General features: G+C 38.8%; 2 protein-coding genes, 1 long non-coding RNA gene and 1 pseudogene across 8 annotated transcripts in view; 2 read left to right on the plus strand and 2 right to left on the minus strand.

The window, feature by feature from the left end:
* Nucleotides 1–22,770, plus strand: part of ATG14 (autophagy related 14) — a gene marked incomplete at its 3' end in the record, with an annotated part of 271,275 nt that overhangs the window by 192,041 nt on the left and 56,464 nt on the right. The window lies entirely within an intron of this gene.
* LOC309655392 overlaps nt 1–22,770 on the minus strand; it is a 225,163-nt gene that overhangs the window by 157,201 nt on the left and 45,192 nt on the right. The gene's annotated exons all lie outside the window — the stretch shown is intronic.
* Nucleotides 4,245–22,770, plus strand: part of DLGAP5 (DLG associated protein 5) — a 45,578-nt gene continuing 27,052 nt past the window's right edge. The window contains exons 1-7 of one of the 4 annotated variants that reach the window (XM_082450370.1): nt 4,245–7,419; nt 10,189–10,427; nt 12,751–12,944; nt 16,645–16,707; nt 18,171–18,255; nt 18,353–18,448; nt 22,164–22,234. In XM_082450370.1, the coding sequence (XP_082306496.1) occupies nt 10,190–10,427; nt 12,751–12,944; nt 16,645–16,707; nt 18,171–18,255; nt 18,353–18,448; nt 22,164–22,234 (747 nt within the window). In that variant the 5' untranslated portion in view covers nt 4,245–7,419; nt 10,189. Of the gene's footprint in view, nt 7,420–10,188; nt 10,428–12,750; nt 12,945–16,644; nt 16,708–18,170; nt 18,256–18,328; nt 18,449–22,163; nt 22,235–22,770 lie in introns of all 4 variants that reach the window. The other 3 variants (XM_082450371.1, XM_082450369.1, XM_082450372.1) reach the window with 3 other exon arrangements.
* On the minus strand, nt 8,851–10,176 carry LOC309655375 (large ribosomal subunit protein eL43 pseudogene; annotated as a pseudogene). The gene has a single exon. The product of its transcript is annotated as a large ribosomal subunit protein eL43 pseudogene (transcript).

A 22,770-nucleotide genomic window follows, 5' to 3' on the forward strand; every position in this document is an offset into this window, starting at 1 on the left:
GGCTCAGTAGTTGTGGTGCATGGGCTTAGTTGCTCTGCGGCATGTGGGATCTTCCCAGACCAGGGCTTGAACCTGTGTCCCCTGCATTGGCAGGCAGATTCTTAACCACTGCGCCACCGGGGAAGTCCCTCAATGACTAACTTTATTGTACATCTATGCTTTGAAATTTGTTGAAGCTTTCTTCATGGCTTAATATATGATTATTTGTAACTGTTCCATGTATACTTGAGAAAAATATGTATTCTCTGATTGTTGGATGTTTATTTGGCCTAGTTGTTAATTGTTTTGTTGACATCTTCCATATGTCCTTGCTAAAATTTTGTCTGTTTGGCCTATTAATAATGAGAGAGGTGTATAGAATTGCTCACAATAATGGTGGATTTATCAATTTTTTTCTGTAGCTCTATAAATATTTGCTTCATCTACTGTGAAGCTATTTTGTTAGATGCATACATGTCTCAGACTGCTCTAGCTTGGTGAATTGAGTCTTTTATCATTCCACCATGACCTTCTCCACCCCTAACAATGTACCAGCTTTCTTCTGGTTAGTTTTTGCCTGACATAGTATATACCATCCTTTTATTTTTCACTCTTTATATCCATGTTCTTTGGGCATATGTCTTTTAAACAGAATATATCTGGATTTCTAAAATCCCATCTGTCTTCTGACTGGTGAGATTACTTCATTTATACTTACTATAATTATTGATATATTTGTAACTTTTTCTATCATCTTAATTTGTAATTTCAATTTATCTTACCTTTTTTATGTTTTCTACTTTAAAAAATGATATAGTAGACAAGAATTTTATGACATCTTCATATCCCTTGTTTTTCCTTCATTTCCACCTTCCATATCTTGTTATTATCTAGAGTGTTTCATTCTAGGTTAGTTTAAATATATGCTCTCCTTTTCCTTTGCTCGTAGCAGTTTTTAAACAACAACAAATATTACAAAGGTATTTGCTCATCTTAAAATATGTTTGTCTCTCTGTACCTGCTGCTATATAGAAGCAGGTGAACTTTGTCCCAAGAGAAAAGCAGGGATGACACAAAAGCCAAACAATTTCTTTCATATTTTATCCTCCATTGCCTTATGCCCCATGCCATATGTATTATCCCATAAACACCAGTTCAGGACAGCCATATTGCCCCAGAATTTTCTATTTCCTTGGTATTTGGGTGTTTACCAGGTAACTTGGCTGTTTTTTGTTTTTTTTTTCCTCTCTGTAGCTCCTCTGAGATTGATCTTGGGGGAAGGAGCTAGTAACTTTACTTTGTCAGCATCTTGTAGGAAGCTGAACAGGAACTAATTATTTCGTTTAATTTTCCTAACATTCCTAAGAGGTAGATAAGGAAATGGAGATTCAGAGAAGTGCAGAAAACTTGCCAATGTGAAGTGGCAATTTTAAATGCCATCCATTTGACCCCAAAGCCTATGCCTTTTTCCATTCTCAAATCAACATGGAAACAAGCTATGTTTCCAGCCAGGAAAATGAAAATACCTCAGTTTGAGTCCTGATTCTGCTACTTAGTTAGCTGTGGGATCTTATACAAGTCACTGATCTTCAAAGTCCTTTCCATCACTAAAGCTGCTAATCCCTCAGTTATACTCTCTGCCTGTGTTTCAGTAATTCCTAATGAAGTTTTAAAACATTGCAGTATGGTTTCTGCCGCCATCCTTCAGCTGAAGTAATTCTCACCAAAGCTGCCAATCACACTCTTGCTGTTAAACGGATTGAACATGCAATGCTGTGTCCTTCCATATGTTATGCTTTGCTTTATCATTTCTTAACGCACTAAAGTGCTTTAGTTTTAGTTAACTCGAAAAAATCATCTGAGGCTTTGCAGGGGGAACTTTTCCCGCAAACAGCTATACACACAGGTTTTATTTACATGTGATGCTGGACAATGTATTAAAAAAGTGAGAAAAGATTGACGATACCACACACAAATTAATGCAAGATGGATCACAGACCTAAACATAAGAGCTAAAACTACCAAGTTTCTAGAAAAAAACGTAGGAGAATAACGTTATGATCTTGTGGTAGGCAAATAGTTCTTAGAGAGGAAACAAAGCACTAAAGATAAAAGGAAAAAAAAATTAAATTAGACTTCATCAAACTTAAACCCTCTGCTCAGCAGTGATGCTAAGAAAATGCAAAGGCAACCAACAGAGCCAGGTTTTCTACTGTTAGGGTGGGAGGTTACAGATAAGCAAGGGGAGGAGGCTAGAATGATCCATGTGGTAATGGATTAGAGTTGGAGACGTCAGCATGAACTCATGATTAGCTTAATGTAGGATGTTTACATATAGAAATATTTATAGATCTGTATATACATATGTTAGTCTAGTTTCTCACCCTATCAGCTGAGAAACTCCCCAGTAGCAAGGAGCACACCTACTGTCCAGATCTTGGTTTCTAGTACCATCCTCCAATAAGAGGAGCCAGTGCTCCTTAGAGAAATGGCTCATTCTAGTATTGAGGCAAGGAAAATATAAGATGAACCTGGAGCATCTTGTAGAGACAGAAAGTAAAGTAATACTAAAACAAATAAACAAAAAGAGACAAACAACAAAGAAAACACCCACAAGAATGGGGGACATGTCCAAGTGATGGAGGAACAAATTGAAAGAGCTACCAATGGCTGAAATTAGAACAATGTGAGCAACAAAATAAAGTAGTATTAGCATATAACCCAAAGTAGAAAATAAATATCCACAAGTTCTAATGTAAATGATTGCATAAACAAATAATGGGACAGAAGAGACAAATTTCCCATGCAGAATAATTACAAGTAGTTTTTATGTTCATATTTTGTGCTCAAGTAGATGGAGTATAACTTCTCAGTCCTTAAGTGTGTTCTGCCCATACTTCCTTCCTTCCAAAGAGTACAGTATGGAAAGGGGGAAAGAGAGTAATTTTACACTGGAGAAATCTGGCAAACACTCCCACAACCAAAAAATCAAGGTTAACATTAACAGTAATAAATCATGTTGATAAGATATACTCTTGATGTGATATGAGAATGGCACTTCACCTCTACAGTGTTTCTCCCAAAAGCCCATAATCCCAGTCTAATTACAGGAAAACATCAGACAAATTCCTATTGAGGGGCATTCTACAAAATACCTGACTAGTACTCCACAAAACTGTCAAGGTTACCAAAAATACAGAAAGGTCTAAGAAACTGTCATAGTCTAAGGAGCCTAAGGCAACATGATGACCAAATATAATGTGGTATCTTGGAACAGAAAAAGATCACTGGGTAAAAATTAAAGAAATCTAAATAATGTATGGACTTTAGTTAATAATAATGTATCTGTATCAGTTCATTAATTGTAACAAATGTACCATACTAATGTAACAGGGGGAAATGGATGTGGGGCATATTGGAACTCACTTTACTATCTTTGTAATTTTTCTGTTAATCTAAAGCTATTCTAAAATTAAAGGTTTATTATTTTAAAAAGTCAACCCACAGACCGAGAAAATATACTCAAAATACATATATCTGAAAAAGGACTTGTACCCAGAATAGATAGAACTGCTACAACTGAATACTAAAAAGACAAGCAAATTTAAAAAGATAACCCTCAATTTTAAGAACATAGGCAGGACTTCCCTGGTGGCGCAGTAGTTAAGAATCTGCCTGCCAATGCAGGGGACTCGGGTTTGATCCCTGATCGGGGAAGATCTCACATGCCATGGAGCAACTAAGCCCATGTGCCACAACGACTGACCCTGCGCTCTAGAGCCCATGAGCCACAACTACTGAGCCTGCGTGCCACAAATACTGAAGCCCACGTGCCTAGAGCCCGTGTTCCGCAACAAGAGAAGCCACCACAATGAGAAGCCCCCACACTGCAACAAAGAGTAGCCCCCGCTCACCGCAACCAGAGAAAACTCGTGCACAGCAACGAAGACCCAAAGCAGTCAAAAATAAATAAATTAATTAATTAATTAAAAAAAAAATAGGCAAAAGACTTGAGCAGGAATTTCACAAAACAAGATATAAAATAGTTAAGGGACTTCCCTGGTGGTGCAGTGGTTAAGAATCCACCTGCAAATGCAGGGGACATGGGTTCGAGACCTGGTCCAGGAAGATCCCACATGCCACAGAAAAACTAAGCCTGTGCGCCGCAGCTACTGAGCCTGTGCTCTAGAGCCCTCAAACCACAACTACTGAGCCCACGTGCCACAACTACTGAAGCCTGTGCTCACCTAGAGCCCGTGCTCTGCAGCAAGAAAAGCCACCACAATAAGAAGTCTGTGCACCACAACGAAGAGTAGCCCCCACTCACCACAAGTAGAGAAAGCCCACGTGCAGCAATGAAGACCCAAAGCAGCCAAAATATATAAACAAATTAATTAATTTAAAAAAATAGTTACTAAGCACATGAAAAGATGCTTATCATCATTAGTCATTGGGGAACTATAAAATTAAAATGAGATACCATTTTACACCACTAGAGGGGTTAAAATTAAAGAGAACTCCAAACGTTGGCAAGCATGTGGAACAACATGAGCTCTTAAACATCACTAGTGAGAATGTAAAATGGTACAACCACTTTGGAAAACTGCTTGGCAATTTTTTATAAAGTTAAGCATACCCAGAATGACCTAGAAATTCCACATCTACATTTCCCCAAGAGAAATAAAACATGCCCACAAACATGCTTGTACAAGAATGTTTATAGCAACTTTATTCATAGCCAAAAGATAGCCAAAGCAATCTTGAAAAAGAAAAACAAAGCTGGAGGTATCACACTCCCTGGCTTGAAACTATACTACAAAGTTACAATAATCAAAATAATATGGTACTGGCACAAAAAGACACATAGATCACTGGAACAGAATAGAGAGGTCAGAAATAAACCCATGCTTATATGGTCAATTAATCTATGACAAAGGAGGCAAGAATGGGGAATGGGGAACAACAAAGGGGAAAAGATAGTCTCCTCAATAAATGGTGCTGGGAAAATTGGACAACTACATACAAAAGGATAAAATTGGGCCACTTTTTAATTTTTGTATACACCATATACAAAAATAAACTCAGAACGGATTAAAGACTTCAATGTAAGACCTGAAACTACAAAACTCCTAGAAGAAAACACAGGCAGTATCCTCTTTGACATTGGTCTTAGCAATTTTTTTTTGGATATGTCTCCTCAGGCAAGGGCAACAAAAGCAAACTAAAAAGTTTTTGCACAGTGAAGGAAACCACCAACAAAATGGAAAGGCAACCTATTGAATGGGAGAAGATATTTGCAAAAGATATATCCAAAAAGGGGTTGATATCCAAATATATAAAGAACTCATACAGCTCAATATCAAAAAGACAAACAACCCGATTAAAAAAGAGGACCTGAATAGACATTTTTCCAAAGAAGACATATAGATGGCCAATAGACACATGAAAATGTGCTCAGCATCCCTTATCATCAGGGAAATATTGATACAAATCAAAACCACAATGAGCTACCACCTCACACCTGTCAGAATGGCTATTATCAAAAAGACAAGAAACAACAAGTATTGGCAAGGATGTAGAGAAAAGGGAACACTTTTGCACTGTTAGTGGAAATGTACATTGGTGCAGGCACTATGGAAAACAGTATGGAGGTTCCGTAAAAAAATAAAAATAGAACTACCATATGATCCAGTGATTCCACTTCTGGGTATTTATCTGTAGAAAATGAAAACATAATTCAAAAAAATATATACCCCTATGTTCATTGCAGCACTATGTACAATAGCCAAAATATGGAAGCAACCTAAATGTCCATCAATGGATGAGTCGGTGGTGTAATAAGATGTAGTATACACAGACACACAGACACACACACACAGGAATGTTACTCAACCATTAAAAAAGAATGAAATCTTGCCATTTGTGGCAACATAGATGGAACTGGAGTGTAATATGCTAAATGAAATAAGTCAGACAGAGAAAAACAAATACCATATGATTTCATTTATATATAAAAACCAAAACAAACAAACAAAACAAAACAGAAACAGACTCATAGATACAGAAAACAAACTGTTCGTTGCCCAGGGAGGGAGTGTCAAGGAAAGGACCAAATAGGTGAAGGGGATTAAGAGGTAAAAATTTTCAGCTATAAAACAAATGTCACAGAATATCGTAAATAATATTGTAACAACTTTGTATGGTGACCGATGGTAACTGGATTTATTGTGGTGATCATTTCATAATGTATAAAAATATTGAATCACTATGTTGTTCACCTGAAACTAATACTGTATGTTAATTAGAACTCAGTTAAAAAAAAAAAATTCCACACCTACATTTCCCCAAGTGAAATAAAACATGACCACAAAAAGATTTGTACAAGAATGTTTATAGCAACTTTATTCATAATAGCTAAAAATTGGAACAACCCAATATCCATCAACAGGAGAATGGATAAGCAAATTATTCAATGGAACACTTTTCATCAATAAAAACAACGGCTGATTCATGTAACAGTAGGGATGGATCTCAAAAACATTACAGTGGGAGAAAGAAGGCAGACAAGAAAGAGTACCTACCACTCCTATTTTTAAGGTGATAGAAATCAGAAGAGTGATTGTCTAAGCTGTGGGAGATTTGGAAGGGGGCTTGAGAGAACCGGGTGATGGAAATGCTCTATATCCTGATTGGGTGGTGGTTACACAGCTGTTTACACTTAGCAAAACTCATCAAATCATATACTAAAAATACTATGCTTTTCACTGTATTTGATAATTTTACATCTATTTAAAAAGAAAAAAAAAAAAGGACGAGAAAAAAAAAGACTGGTAACGCTGAAATGTAGCAGTAAAAGATGTAAGGAGAAATTTCATGTGGTAATAAGCCCTTTCTTTAAAACGTTAAGTGAAGAAAATATTCCAATAAGCTCTGCTGGATTTATGTAATTAAATAAGGACATTAAAAAGCCCTGCAGACTCTGAGTCCCCTCTTCTCCATCCGAGTTCCTCTGTCTTTTCTCGAATACCCGCGAGGCCCCGGGAACTCCAGGGCGGTTTCAGGCGTAGCCCGCTATCAACCGCCGGCCACTGTAGCTCCTCGACAGCCACAGCGCTCCCACCGCTCCGCCCCTCATCAATATCGCATCGCAGACCCGCCCATTGATTCCGCTCACAGCCACCCTTTGAACAGGGTTCACCTTTCAATCAATTCAAATATGGCAAGGAGCGAACCAATCGCAAGCCTCGTAGAAGGGAAGAGGCGGGTACCTTTACCGGAAGTGTTACTTAAAATACCTCCAATCAGAAGTTCGGTGAGGGAAGTTTGAATTTTGCCGAGTCTCGTAGGCGTTCCTTCTTCGGAGGCGGCGGTGGTCTTCCAGGCCCAGAGGGTTCCTTTACTTTTAGTTTGGTTGAGGTTTCACGCTAGAAGCTGCCTCAGGTATGTGGATGCTGGGGAGCTGGGGGAGGGCGCTGGTCCGCTTCCTTCTAGAAGGTCTAGAGGGGTCTGAGGACCGGCGGCTGCGAGCTGTACGCCGCTCAGGGGAGGCTCCTCTTAGGACCGTGTTACCTGTCCTTCCCGAAGCTGATGACGCAGTCCTTCGGAAGAGTAAATATTTGTTGCCATGCTCTGTGTAGCAGCATCATTTCACCACCGGGGCGTTATTGGCTTTTGGCCCCAACATTATTCCAGTGGCTCTTTCCAGGTTCTATGACAACTAAAAACGCCTGGGTTGACAACCTTGGCAAGCAAAACTAAGGCATTCTAGACTTTCAAGCTGGAAGAAACTCCAGTCAGCCAAAGAAGAGAACTTAGATGTGTGTGAAGAGCCAGGCTGCCTGGCTTGGGATTCCAGCTCCACTACCTTTTAGCTGTGCAAATGTGGGCAGTTAATTTACCTCATCTGTATAACGGCAGTTATACTAAATACCTTTTAGGGTTTAGGTGATAATTAAATATGCCTTCGGTGTTCGTTCTCTCTCTCTCTCTTCTCTTTGCCGTGTATAGTTCTGTGCTGTATTTTTAAATACCTAATACGTAATTTTAATTTTTCTTTAATGTTTGCGAGAAGTGGCAAATCAAATAGTAGAGGAGAGTTCTTGATAAAAAAAGCACAGTCCTTTGTCACTTCCCCTGGGCCCTTAAAGGAGAATGTTATTAGCATCCAGGTCAGATGAATTCTCATGTTTTTTTTTTTTTAAACTTTGTTCTCATAGAATTTTTTTTTAATTAATTAATTAATTTATTTTTGGCTGTGTTGGGTCTTCGTTTCTGTGCGAGGGCTTTCTCTAGTTGCGGCAAGCGGGGGCCACTCTTCATCGCGGTGCGCGGGCCTCTCACTGTCGCGGCCTCTCCCGTTGCGGAGCACAGGCTCCAGACGCGCAGGCTCAGTAGCTGTGGCTCACGGGCCCAGTTGCTCCGCGGCATGTGGGATCCTCCCAGACCAGGGCTCGAACCCGTGTTCCCTGCACTGGCAGGCAGACTCTCAACCACTGCGCCACCAGGGAAGCTCCCCAATTCTCATGTTTTTATACTCTGTTGATTGCCTAAAATCATATAACATTTTAATTTGTTGCATTTCTTGTGCAGTTTTTTTATCTGCATTTTTCTAGTGGACTCTCTTCTTGTTGTTGAAGGTATAGTGTGCTTATATCTTTTTTTTAAAAATAGATCTTTATCGGAGTATAATTGCTTAAGAATACTGTGTTAGTTTCTGTTGCACAGCAAAGCGAATCAGCCATATGCATACACGTGTCCCCATATCCCCTCCCTCTTGAGCCTCCCTCCCACCCTCCCTATCCCACTCCTCTAGGTGGTCACAAAGCACCGAGCTGATCTCCCTGTGCTATGCTGCTGCTTCCCACTAGCTAGCTATTTTGCATTTGGCGGTGTATATATGTCGATGCTACTCTCACTTCGCCCCAGCTTCCCCCTCCCACCCCATGTCCTCAAGTCCATTCTCTATGTCTACCTCTTTATTCCTGCCCTAACTTCCTAATGGCAGACCTCCGTCCTTTTTTTTTTTTCCCCCTTCTCTTTTAAGCTGGCAAGACTTTTCCCTGGAGAATCAGTCCTCTTTCTCCAGTTTGGCTTGGTTGTTCTCCATACCAGCTGAATAGGAGATGCCTTTAGACTTTCCACTTTCCTATATTCTTTTCCTCAGTTGGATCCACGGTTTCTTGGAACTCATGACATTGTCTTTCTTGTTCTCCCAAGGATCTTTCTAAGAAAAGAGTATATGCCAAGTACACTGTATGATTTCTTACATGGCCGAAAAGAATTTTATTCTGCCCTCACCAGGGCAAACTGATATGATTATCCTTTTGCATCACCATGGTACTTCTGAAAACCCTTCTTTTTCTCAGTCTCGTATATCTAACTGCCTATTTATCATTCCTACCTTCCTAATAGGCATCTTGTGTGTTTTGTTTGTTTTGTTTTTTGGCTTGAGAAAAAATGCCAGCCTGCCTGCATTCATCATCAGGGGAAAGTTAAGGAAACTAGTCTGTATACTATATCCCTATTTTCACCTTTACTTCCTATTCTATTTTGCAGTGTTCTCTATGGTAAGCCTAGACCCTCTTATTTATATTCTGGACTTTAGCTTCCTGGGCTTCACTTCATCTGTCAAGCAAGTTCCTGTTCAGAACCCCAAAATAGGTTGTAGTGTTTTATCTTTTGATAACCTCCTTCCCACTCTTCAGTCACATATTTATTCTATTTTGTATTTTTTTTTGTTACGTAAATTAACCCATTTATTATAGGCTAGCAATGTTTCAAATGGTGGCCTGCTACTGGTCCTTCAGTTCCTTCAGTCTTCTGGTGACTTTACTGTGACGGCAGAAGTGGTGTTGTAGGTCCAGGCACCATCAGCCACCGTTTTCATGTAGGAAATGCCAAATGCCCACAGCTTGTCTCTTCATCTTGGTTTTGTCACAGGAGCAAGTGTGCTAGGCGTGCTGGCTGATTTCAATTTTCTTCACCATTTTCCTGAGGGAGGCACCATAATGGGTTCCGTATTTACCCACGATTCTGACCTTCTTGGTGCGTTTAGCCATGTTGCCACAACCTAGGTCTGAGCCCAGAGAGCTGTATTTTAATATTTTTATTTCAGAAGACTCTGGGGTAGGAGGTGAACTGGAATCCTAACTTTTTAAATAATCAAATGAAATTTCATGTAAGTTGGTCTTTCTCTCTTTTTCCTGATAGGATGGCTTCATCACATTTTGCCAGTCGACACAGAAAGGAATTAAGTACCGACATGATTAGAACTAAAATTGCTCATAGGAAATCACTGTCTCAGAAAGAAAACAGACATAAGGAATATGAACGAAATAGACACTTTGGTTTGAAAGATGTCAACGTTCCAACCTTGGAAGGTAGATTTCTTCTTGAATTAGATGAGACATCTCATGAGCTTGTTCCAGAAAAGGCCAATGTCAAGACAAGTAAGTAAAAGTCTATTGTAATTTCAAGTGTTTGAAGAGTGAATAAAAGTTGGTTTAATACCTGAGGTTAAAAAAAACCCTGACCGGAATAATGGAGTTTTGAAATGCCATTCTAAATAACTTGGTGTTTTCTACAACTAAATACTGTCTATTTCAAGTAAAGGCTGTGTTGGGAATTCCCTGATGGTCCAGTAGTTAGGACTCCACACTTCCACTGCCAGGGGCCCAGGTTTGATCCCTGGTCGGGGAACTAAGATCCTGCAGGCTGCCTGGCATGCCCCCCTCCCCGCCCCCCCCCAAGAAAAAAGCACTCAAGTAAAGGCCGTGAACGTCCTAGCTAGGCTAAAGCCATTCACCTATGGAGTATTATAACACTTTTTACCTATATGGCCTTACAGGAATCCTAAAGTTCTTACTTCTGGAGCTTGGATAAGATAAATATTGACAAGATAAATTGATAAGGGACATAAAAATAGAATTGATTGAAGTATCCATGAAGTAAGGATACTTTGCCAATGGGAACACTTCTTAGAGGGAAGAGCGAAGGATTCATCCCTGTAGTTTGCCCAAAAGGATTTGGGGTAATTAGTAGGGAAAGAACCAACCAGAAAGGAGAATGATCTCAGCAAGAGATAAAAATAATAAAAATGAATGTCTTAGAAGGCAAGGGATGCTATAGAAAAGAAGGAAGAGAACTGGGAAATGACGTGCATTTAATCAGAAGGACTTATTGGACTCCTATTTAGTTGTGTTTATATAGCAGGCACTAGGAGCTAGATTGCAGTGAAATAAAGCAAGGATAAATTGTGAAGAAATGGCAGAAAGATGAAGTCTTAGAAGTTTTATAGAGAAAGAAATGAGATGTCAAGTTGTTTTACATGTTCACTACTTCAGTTTTATCATTTTTCCAGAACCAGTGTAATGTGTGACGCGTACAAGACACTCAACATATTCAGCTTAATTGCTTCTGTAAAAGGGGAGGTTGGGCTAAACTATTTCTTCCAGATTTGTCATTTTTGTGATTCTAAAGAAAAGTGAGAGAAAGGAATTGGATTAAAGTGTCGTAGGGTACTTTTTTGTTTTTGAGATGAAGTGATCAGTTTTTGTTTGAAGGTCAAAGGAAGTGGGTTGGTGGTTGAGGGGGATAGAGTAAAGAATAACATCTCTTAGGAGTTCAGAGAAAATGAACACTGGGTCGTAGGATTATATAGGATGGCCTTTGAAGGAAGAACTAGACATTTTCTGTCTGAGAAGAGATGACATTACCTTCTGAGTTGTCTCCTTGCCTCTACTCGTACCCTCTCAAATGCTTCTTTCCTCGACCAAAATCTTTCAAACAAAATTTAACCTTGTCAGTATGCTATTAGAATATCTTTTATTCCTCATTTGCGAAGGCCTGGAGGTGGGAGTGGGTCTGGTGTGTTCCAGAGAAAGCAAGTAGGTAAGCATGGCTAGAGAAGGCAAATAGGTTAGCTCCCATAGAGCCCTGAGGGCCATCATTATAAGGACACTGGCTTTTTTTTGGCTGCGCCGGGTCTTAGTCGTGGCACGCGGTTTATTTAGTTGTGGCATGCGGGCTTCTTAGTTGCGGCACATGGGCTTCTCTAGTTGTGGTGCACAGGCTGAGTTGCGGTATGTGGGATCTTAGTTCCACGACCAGGGATTGAACCCGGGCCCCCTGCATTGGGAGTCTTAACCACTGGACCACCGGGGAAGTCCCTGTTTTGATTGTTGTAAAGGATCTGCTTCTAAGGTGACTCATTCACATTACCAGCAAGATGATGCTGGCTTTTGGCAGGAGGCCTTAGTTCTTTGTCATGTGGACATCTCCATGGGGCCGCTTGAGTCTCCTTAAGGTTCCACGTGGCCACTGGCTTCCCCTTAGAGCAAGTGATACAAGAGAGAGCAGGGCAAAAGCTGCGATGTCTTTAATGACCTAGTTGTGGGAGTCATTCTGTATCATTTCCACAGTACTTTCCTGGTTACACAGGTCAGCCCTATTCAGTTTGGGAGGGGATGACACAAGGCATGTCTACCAGGAGGTGAGAATCGCTGGAGGTCAGCTTGGAGACTATCATAGAAGCTAATTAATTTAAAAGTGAAGTAATACATGCCTAGTACATAGTAAACAGTTATATATTTGAACAAATGAAGGTGAAAGAAATAGGAATTTTAAAATAGGGATGGAAATAACTTGAAGTGCTAAGGAATTAACAAGAAGTTACTAAAAGCATTTCTTAGCAACAGTTGAAGTTAGAAGTTAAGATGTTTGCCTTTTTATCTGAAATGTTTTATATATTGTTTTTTTCTTTTTCCTACTTAGAGTCAGTGAAAACTATTCTAGGTGATCAACGAAAACAAATGCTCCAAAAATACAAAGAAGAAAAGCAGCTTCAAAAATTGAAAGAGCAGAGAGAGAAAGCTAAACGAGGAGTATTTAAAGTGGGTCTTTATAGACCTGATATTCCTTGTTTTCTTTTCTCAAACCAGAGTACTATGAAAGCTGAGCCAAAAAAGGTAAGTTTAGTATCCTAACTTGATATAGAGGAATAGTTCCTTTTAACTGGAATTTTCTTTAGGAGATTAGATGACTAAAATAACCATTTCCCCTGAGTCCCTTTATTCATTTAATTAGTTGGTAGGAGGTGGGAATGACATAATAGTAACTCAGAAGATGAAAACAGGGTCTCTTGATGTAGCTATATTTAGGTTGAGATTGGATAAAACTAGGAAAGCTGGTAGAGCCAGGCTGAACAGTGAATGCTATACCAAAGTATTTGGCATTTATCCTCTAGGATATGGAGAGTCAAGGGAGGTTTATAAATGAGGTTGTACCATTATCAAAGTAATACTCAGGGAAGATTAGCCTGGACTTGAGGATTATAGTCTAGAAAGGGAAGCATTTATAGATAGGAAGACCAGTTGTGAGTCTATATTGTGAATATTCTCTATAGAATAGGTGAGATGAGATAAGTGGACTGAGCCATTGGTTTAAAAAGAAGAAATAGGTTTAAGACATCATTTTTCTGGAGATATAATTGACATATTAGTTTCAGGTGTACAACATAATGATTCATTATTTGTATACATTACAAGATGATCACCACAATTAGTCTAGTTACCATCCATCACCACACATAGTTACAAAACTTTTTTTCTTGTGATGAGAACATTTCAGATATACTCTCTTAGCAACTTTCAAATATACAATACAGTATTATTAACTGTAGTCACCATACTGTATATTACATTCCCAGGACTTACTTATTTTAAACCTGGAAGTTTGTACTTTTTGACCACCTTCACCCATTTCACCTACCCTGCACCTCACTCAAGTGATGGACACTTGAGTTGTTTATAAGTCTTGGCTATTGTAAATAATGCTGCAATGTACATGGGGATACATATATCTTTTTGAGTTAGTGTTTTCATTTCCTTTGGATAAATACTCAGAATTGGAAATGCTGGATCATATGGTAGTTCTAAATTTAATTGTTTGAGGATCTTCCATACTGTTTTCCATAGTGCCTGCACCAATTTACATTCCTACCAACAGTGCTCAGGGGTTCCCTTTTCTCCATATCCCCACCAACACTTATTATTTCTTGTCTTTTTGATAATAGCCATTCTAACAGGTGTCATGTAAGACATCTTAAGAGATAAATTTGATAGCACTGGTGACCAAGTAGATGGTGAGGGGTGGAGGAAGTTGAAGAGTTAGAGATAAGATGATGATTCTGAAGATAATAGTTTGATCAATAATACAAATTTTACTGTGGCTAAAAGAGATGAGGAAGGCAAGAAAAGCTTAAGTGGGTGAATATTAATACCCTTTTTAAAAAAAATCCTATTTGGACCATCTAGACATCAGGCAGTTGGGAATAAAAATTAGGAAATCAGGATGGGGATCCATGCTAAGATGTGGATTTTGGAGATGATATTGGGAGTATGAATGGACACTTAAGCTGTAGGACTAAATGAGACCATTCCAGTTAGGATATATAAAATTATGAAAGAGTGAGGTCTGGAGAACACCTTCAGGTGGGCAGTGATAGGCTGAAAAGGACTGGTCAGAGTGGCAGCAGAGCTAAAATGGAGGATAGAAGCTAAAGGAGGGGTGATCTAAAGAGAATGGTTAGTGAATCAGGAAGGATGAAGTTTGAACAGATCAGTTGGATTTGTAAACTTACTAGTCACTGGTGATTTGCTATTTATTTATTTTATTATTATTTATTTATTTATTTTTGGCTGTGTTGGGTCTTTGTTGCTGTGCGCGGGCTTTCTCTAGTTGCAGCGAGCTGGGGCTACTCTTCGTTGTGGTGCACAGGCTTCTCACTGAGGTGGCTTCTCTTGTTGCGGAGCACGGGCTCTAGGCGCACGAGCTTCAGTAGTTGTGGCACGCAGGCTCAGTTGTTGTGGCTCGCGGGCCCTAGAGCACAGGCTTAGTAGTTGTGGCACACAGGCTTAGTTGCTCCGCGGCATGTGGGATCTTCCTGGACCAGGGCTTGAACCCGTGTCCCCTGCATTGGCAGGCGGATTCTTTTTTTTTTTTTTTTTTTAAAGATTGATTGATTGATTGATTGATTGCTATGTTGGGTCTTCGTTTCTGTGCTAGGGCTTTCTCTAGCTGCGGCAAGTGGGGGCCACTCTTCATCGCGGTGCGCGGGCCTCTCACTATCGCGGCCTCTCTTGTTGCGGAGCACAGGCTCCAGACGCGCAGGCTCAGCAGTTGTGGTTCACAGGCCCAGTTGCTCCACGGCATGTGGGATCCTCCCAGACCAGGGCTCGAACCCGTGTCCCCTGCATTAGCAGGCAGATTCTCAACCACTGCGCCACCAGGGAAACCCCCGGCAGGCGGATTCTTAACCACTGCGCCACCAGGGAAGTCCCTGATTTGCTATTTAAAGATATGTATAAAAGATCTCATTGACTGTATACTCATTCCTGATTTAAATAAGAATTGAATAATATAAAGGCCCAAGATATTGCTTGTTTTTCTAGGCTTCATGAATCTCAATGATTCATTTGACAGATCTTTGATTTATTTACTCTGTATGATCTTAGGACACTGTAGACGAGACCATAATTAATAAACTGTAGTTCAAGGTGGAAAGATACTGATAAATATGTTCTGTATATTAGAGGAAGGATAGATCGTTTATATTTGGAGGAACATCAAAGAATACCTCTTGGAAGGGATTAGATTTAAGCTGTCTTTTTAGGAATATGTAGATACCAATCATTGGTCTACACTGTAAACAACTATTTTAAAATATCTTAAAAATATATGTAGGAGGAACAAAAGACACATCGTTATGGGGTTTTTTTAATTTGTTTAATTTTGGCTGCGTTGGGTCTTCGTTGCTGCATGTGGGCTTCTCTAGTTGTGGCGCACGGGCGTAGTTGAGCCGTGGCGTGTGGGATCTTAGTTCCCCCACCATGGATCAAATCCATGTCCCCTGTATTGGAAGGTGGATTCTTAACCACTGGACCACTGGGGAAGTCCCTGATTATGTTTCTTAAGAAATTTTACAGAGTTGATAAATACCTTATAATTTTTTAATTGGTCTTTCTCATGGTAAATTTTTTTCACATTTTGTGATTAGGTCTCCATTTTCTTACTGACAATGGACAGGTGTATAATCATGAGATTTGAAGGCAAATTGTCAAAACTAGGGAAGTAAGCTGTACAGTATCTTTTCATAAACAGAAAACAAAAGATCCTAATACTCTAGTTTGTCCATCTACCCCCTTTCAAATATGTCTAGCTAATCATATTAATGAGGATCCTAATACTTGGAAAATATGCTTTGAAATTTCTTCTCTCTCCTCATTGAGAAATATGGGTAAGTTTTGAAGTTTTAACTTAAACATAATTTAAATCAAGCCAGAACCAGAAAAAACAATAATTTAGGAAATTCTCTGGCAGTCCAGGGGTTAGGACTTAGTGCTTTCACTGCCAGAGGCTCGAGTTCAATCCCTGGTTGGGGAACTAAGATCCCGCAAGCTGCACGGCACGGCCAAAAAAATTAAAATTTAAATTAAAGAAGAAAAAAGAAAAAACAATTTAAGTTAGCAAGTATCTTTTTGCCATAAATGATTAAGGATAAAATTTAACTTTAAAGTGGGAACTTTATTTCATAATGAGACATGGAAGTAAATTTTGCCAGTTTATTTATTTATTTTTTTAACTTTATCTTCTTTTGACTGTTTTAAGGCTGTTCCATCTTCTGTACGGATTACAAGGTCAAAGGCCAAAGACCAAATGGAGCTGACAAAGGTATAGTTGATAGTTAGTAGGTCATTGTTACTAAAATGACAAATTGTACTTTTTTTCCTCAGAGTAAGTAAATTTATTTTTAATCTAATACCATCTTCAAGCATAGTGATTATTTTACTAGAGTCAATAGTACTACCAAAATCACTGTTTTGGTATGGTGACAGAGCAGATTTGGCTAGATGCTAAGGAAATAGTCACTTAAAATATTCTTTGCCCAGACATCCCTTATGAGATCTATACTAAACTCTGCCACACTCTTTTTATGTTTGTTTGTTTACCGGGCTTCTATTATGCATCCCATGTCACCATGAAGTGCAGATAGGAATATAAAGCATACAGGGTGAGTGTTATAAACTTATGGGCCTTCAAAACACGGTTATGGATAAACTTATTAGGAGGATTACTAAAATAAAGTCAAGTGGGCCAAGAGGGAAATAGTATGCCTCTTTGTCAGGTGAGGAAGCTAAGTTTCATGTATTCAATGAATTTGAGTCACTACCATGTTCCTCTAGGCTCTAGAATATAACAGTGAGCAAAACAAACAAAATTCTCTGTTTTCAAGGAGTTTACATGAGAGATAGTACTAAAAAAAGAACTATGCAGTGTGTCAGATGGTCAAAAGTATTAAGTATTTTGGGGGAGATTAAATAAAAAAGAAGAAGAAGGGAGGTGGGGAGTTTTGAAGTAGGTGTAGGGTGGAATTTTGATCAGGCCTCACTGAGATGATGGCATTTTATTTTATTTTATTTTTTATAAATTTATTTATTTATTTATTTTTGACTGCGTTGGGTCTTCATTGCTGTGTGCGGGCTTTTCTCTAGTTGCGGCAAGCAGGGGCTACTCTTTGTTGCAGTGCGCAGGCTTCTTACTGTGGTGGCTTCTCTTGTTGCAGAGCACGGGCTCTAGGCATGTGGGCTTCAGTAGTTGCAGTGCGTGGGCTCAGTAGTTGTGGTGCACGGGCTTAGTTGCTCCGTGGCATGTGGGATCTTCCCAGACCAAGGCTCAAACCCGTGTCCCCTGCATTGGCAGGCAGATTCTTAACCACTGCGCCACCAGGGAAGTCCCCAGATGGTGGCATTTTAAATGAAGTCTTTAAGGAAGTAGAAGAGTGAACTGTGGGAAAGAGCTTTCTTCCAGGAGAAGAATTTTCTAGACAAAATTCAAAGGTCTTGAATTGAAAACATGCCTGGTATGTTTAAGGAGTCTCAGAAGATTATAGTCAGTTATTTTTTAATAGCTTAGGTTATTAGCATTTTCTAAATTCTAGGATTCTGAAAAAGCTTGTAAGGAAATGTATATAATGGAAAAATTGTTTCTTCATCTCATTTTATCTGGGGTAGTGGGTTTTTTGCTGAGTCATTTACAATATCAGGTTTCAGATGAGGGGTCAATTTACACATTAAAAATGTGGTGGTTTGATTCATTATGCAATTAAATCACATAGTACCTAATCTTTTGAATAGATTGATAATGGGAGTGATGTTCGAACAATCCGACCTGGTCAAAGACAAGCTTCTGAAAAGAAAGTGTTGGACAAAGAGAAAAAAGGTAAGTTCTGATGTTGCCACAACAATAATTTAAAATTACCACAAACATTTGATTTTATTATTTGTTCCCACAGCTATACAACCTGTAATGCCGCCAGTGAGAATGACTCGATCGGCTACTCAAGCAGCAAAGCAGATTGCCAGAACAGTCCCGCCTACTACAGCAAGAAAGCCAGTGACAAGGGCTACTAATGGTAAGAACATTTCTTGATCAGTGACTGAGCTAGGATGTTTTGGTACTTGAGGTTCTTTGTGTTCAATTTTTTTAAATTAATTAATTAATTAATTAATATTTGGCTGCATTGGGTCTTCGTTGCTGCGCGCGGGCTTTCTCTAGTTGTGGCCAGCAGGGGCTACTCTTCTCTGTGGTGCACGGGCTTCTCATTGCATTGGCTTCTCTTGTTGTGGAGCATGGGCTCTAGGTGCACGGGCTTCAGTAGTTGTGACACGCAGGCTCAGTAGTTGTGGCTCTTGGGCTCTAGAGCACAGGCTCAGTAGTTGTGGCGCATGGGCTTAGTTGCTCCGTGGCATGTGGGATCTTCCCGGATCAGGGGTCAAACCCGTGTCCCCTGCATTGGCAGGTGGATTCTTAACTACTGCACCACCAGGCAAGCCCCTGTGTTCAATTTTTAAAATCATCATGTACTTCTGTGGGTAGGAGAGGAGGAAATGGAGATTCTAATTCCCGAAGATAGGTTTTGTGCCCCGATATCCCGTTAGCACACAGTGGGTGCTCAAATGTTGAAGTACTGAATTGGTGTAAGCAGTGCTTCAAAGTGAAAAATTAATGGCCCCAATAAGTTAGAGTCCATCCATTTGCTGGAATACAGTGTAACCATTTAAGAACAATGTATGAAAGAACACTTAATGACATGGTTAATCATATTAAGTGGGCAAAGAAAATCAAACTCAAACTCTGAAGAGTATGATTGAAATTCTAAAATATGTATGTGAATGTGAACATAGGAAAAAACTGGGAAAACGTACTCTGAAGTGTCAATAGTGATTACCACTGAGTAGTGTAAGCTTGAGTAAAATTTTTGATTGTTGTTGTTTTTGTGCTTTTTAAAATTTTTTCTAATTTTCTATAATAAATACATATTTGATATTCAGAGGCAAAAGGTAAAATACCTTAACACTTTTGTTTTGTTTTGAAAACAGATGGCCTAAACTTGGCAGGAAATTTCATCTATTTTTTTCCTATTTTATAATGTGACTTTTAATCATAAAATTCTTTAAGGCATACATTCCTATTGCCTTTTTTCCTTTCCCAAATTACCTAGTACTTTTAATGCAGCATTTTTTTTTCTATATTTAAAATACTGACTTTATTTATGAAATAAGCATTCTGGTCCTGACTTTATTTTACATAGTAAGTGAATTGAAAATCTTACATTCTCTACTATAACAAAACAAAACAAAACCAAACCTCAATATCAACTACTTTAGAGAGAGAGAGAGAAATAAAGAGAGTAAGAGAGAGAGGGACTGTGTGTGTGTGTGTGTGTGTGTGTGTGTGTGTGTGTGTGTGTGTGTGTGTGTGTGTGTGTGTGTGTGGTGTGTGTAAGAAAGCACCTAATGACTTTTTCCCTTTGGATTATTTTTCCCAAGGACAGAGGATGGTAAGCAGGTGGAGAGGGAGAGAGGGAGAGAGAGAGACAGGGAGACAGGGAGATGAGAGAAAGATTAAACTCAGGAGAATATCACGCCCATCTTTTTTGTTTGTTTTTTTTGTTTGTTTTTTAGGATTAGCATGTTTCACATTGGGTGTATTTTAAGAACTTAAAATAGATAAGCAGCAAGGATCTATTGTACAGCACAGGGAAATATAGCCATTCTTTTGTAATAAATTTTTTTTTTTTAGTTATTTCTGAGATATACATTTTAAAGTAATAACTAGAATTATGACTTATAACATTATAGCAGAACATATAAGATTTTTAGAAATTTCATGTAATGTCTGAAACATTTATATTAACATATTTCCATACAAATAACCCAATGAAAGTTTAGTATTAGTTGTTTTGTTTGTTTTTTTATACTTCAGGTTCTTATTAGTCATCAGTTTTATACACATCAGTGTATACATGTCAATCCCAATCGCCCAATTCAGCACACCACCATCCCCACCCCACCGCAGTTTTCCCCCCTTGGTGTCCATATGTCTGTTCTCTACATCTGTGTCTCAACTTCTGCCCTGCAAACCGGCTCATCTGTACCATTCCACATACATGCGTTAATATACGATATCTGTTTTTCTCTTTCTGACTTACTTCACTCTGTATGACAGTCTCTAGATCCATCCACGTCTCAACAAATGACTCAATTTCGTTCCTTTTTATGGCTGAGTAATATTCCATTGTATATATGTACCACAACTTCTTTATCCATTCGTCTGTTGATGGGCATTTAGGTTGCTTCCATGACCTGGCTATTGTAAATAGTGCTGCAATGAACATTGGGGTGCATGTGTCTTTTTGAATTATGGTTTTCTCTGGGTATACGCCCAGTAGTGGGATTGCTGGATCATATGGTAAATCTATTTTTAGTTTTTTAAGGAACCTCCATATTGTTCTCCATAGTGGCTGTATCAATTTACATTCCCATCAACAGTGCAAGAGGGTTCACTTTTCTCCACACCCTCTCCAGCATCTGTTGTTTGTAGATTTTCTGATGATGCCCATTCTAACTGGTGTGAGGTAATACCTCATTGTAGTTTTGATTTGCATTTCTCTAATAATTAGTGATGTTGAGCATCTTTTCATGTGCTTCTTGGCCATCTGTATGTCTTCTTTGGAGAAATGTTTATTTAGGTCTTCTGCCCATTTTTGGATTGGGTTGTTTGTTTCTTTAACATTGAGCTGAATGAGCTGTTTGTATATTTTGGAGATTAATCCTTTGTCCGTTGATTCATTTGCAAATATTTTCTCCCATTCTGAGGGTTGTCTTTTCGTCTTGTTTATGGTTTCCTTTGCTGTGCAAAAACTTTGAAGTTTCATTAGGTCCCATTTGTTTATTTTTGTTTTTATTTCCATTACTCTAGGAGGTGGATCAAAAAAGATCTTGCTGTGATTTATGTCAAAGAGTGTTCTTCCTATGTTTTTCTCTAAGAGTTTTATAGTGTCCGGTCTTAACATTTAGGTCTCGAATCCATTCTGAGTTTATTTTTGTGTATGGTGTTAGGGAGTGTTCTAATTTCATTCTTTTACATGTAGCTGTCCAGTTTTCCCAGCACCACTTATTGAGGAGACTGTCTTTTCTCCATTGTATATCTTTGCCTCCTTTGTCATAGATTAGTTGACCATAGGTGCGTGGGTTTATCTCTGGGCTTTCTATCTTGTTCCATTGATCTATGTTTCTGTTTTTGTGCCAGTACCATATTGTCTTGATTACTGTAGCTTTGTAGTATAGTCTGAAGTCAGGGAGTCTGATTCCTCCAGCTCCATTTTTTTTCCTCAAGACTGCTTTGGCTATTCGGGGTCTTTTGTGTCTCCATACAAATTTTAAGATGATTTGTTCTAGTTCCGTAAAAAATGCCATTGGTAATTTGATAGGGATTGCATTGAATCTGTAGATTGCTTTGGGTAGTATAGTCATTTTCACAATATTGATTCTTCCAATCCAAGAACATGGTATATCTCTCCATCTGTTGGTATCATCTTTAATTTCTTTCATGAGTGTCTTATAGTTTTCTGCATACAGGTCTTTTGTCTCCCTAGGTAGGTTTATTCCTAGGTATTTTATTCTTTTTGTTGCAGTGGTAAATGGGAGTGTTTCCATAATTTCTCTTTCAGATTTTTCATCATTAGTGTATAAGAATGCAAGAGATTTCTGTGCATTAATTTTGTATCCTTAATGCAGCATTTTTTATCTAGTCTAAATGGATGGCTTATTTCACTTTTATTTTAGATAATGAAGCAGAAACAGAGGCACCAAATCAAGGAAGACCTGCCAAAAAGATAGAAACAAAACCTGACAAGGTAGAGTATAAATATCTGTTTATTTCTAGGTACTTTGAAAATCTTACTGCTACTTTCATAAATTGAAATTAAGCATATAGAACTGCTTCAAGAAGTTAACTTACACATGTGTTAAAATCTCTTGAACCATAAAGAAACATCAGGAGGATTTACTGTTGTTTTTCAGGTGTCTTATCCTCAGAGTTTCATAGGTAGAGAAAGCATAATTTGATTAACAGGAAATAGAGGAAAGTGATAAAAACACAGCTGACAGAAACCTTCATGTGGGAACTAGCTAAGAGATAGGATGGAGTAGGGTGAAATGCATTGACTTTGGATTCAGTTAGGCCTGAGTTTGAATATTGTCTCTGCTTCCAATTAGCTATATAACCTTGGACAACTTAGGGATTTGTTTTCCCATCTCCAACCTGTAATACCTACATAGAGTAGTTTTAAGAATTAAATAACCTAACATTTCTGATAGCATCTACCATAGTACATGGTAGAGTCTTCAAAAAAGAACCACAATTTTGAGGCCCCAATGCCTTGTTTTATAA

This window comes from Balaenoptera physalus (genome assembly GCF_965194825.1).
Source record: "Balaenoptera physalus genome assembly, chromosome: 2".
NCBI classification, from domain to species: Eukaryota; Metazoa; Chordata; class Mammalia; order Artiodactyla; family Balaenopteridae; genus Balaenoptera; species Balaenoptera physalus.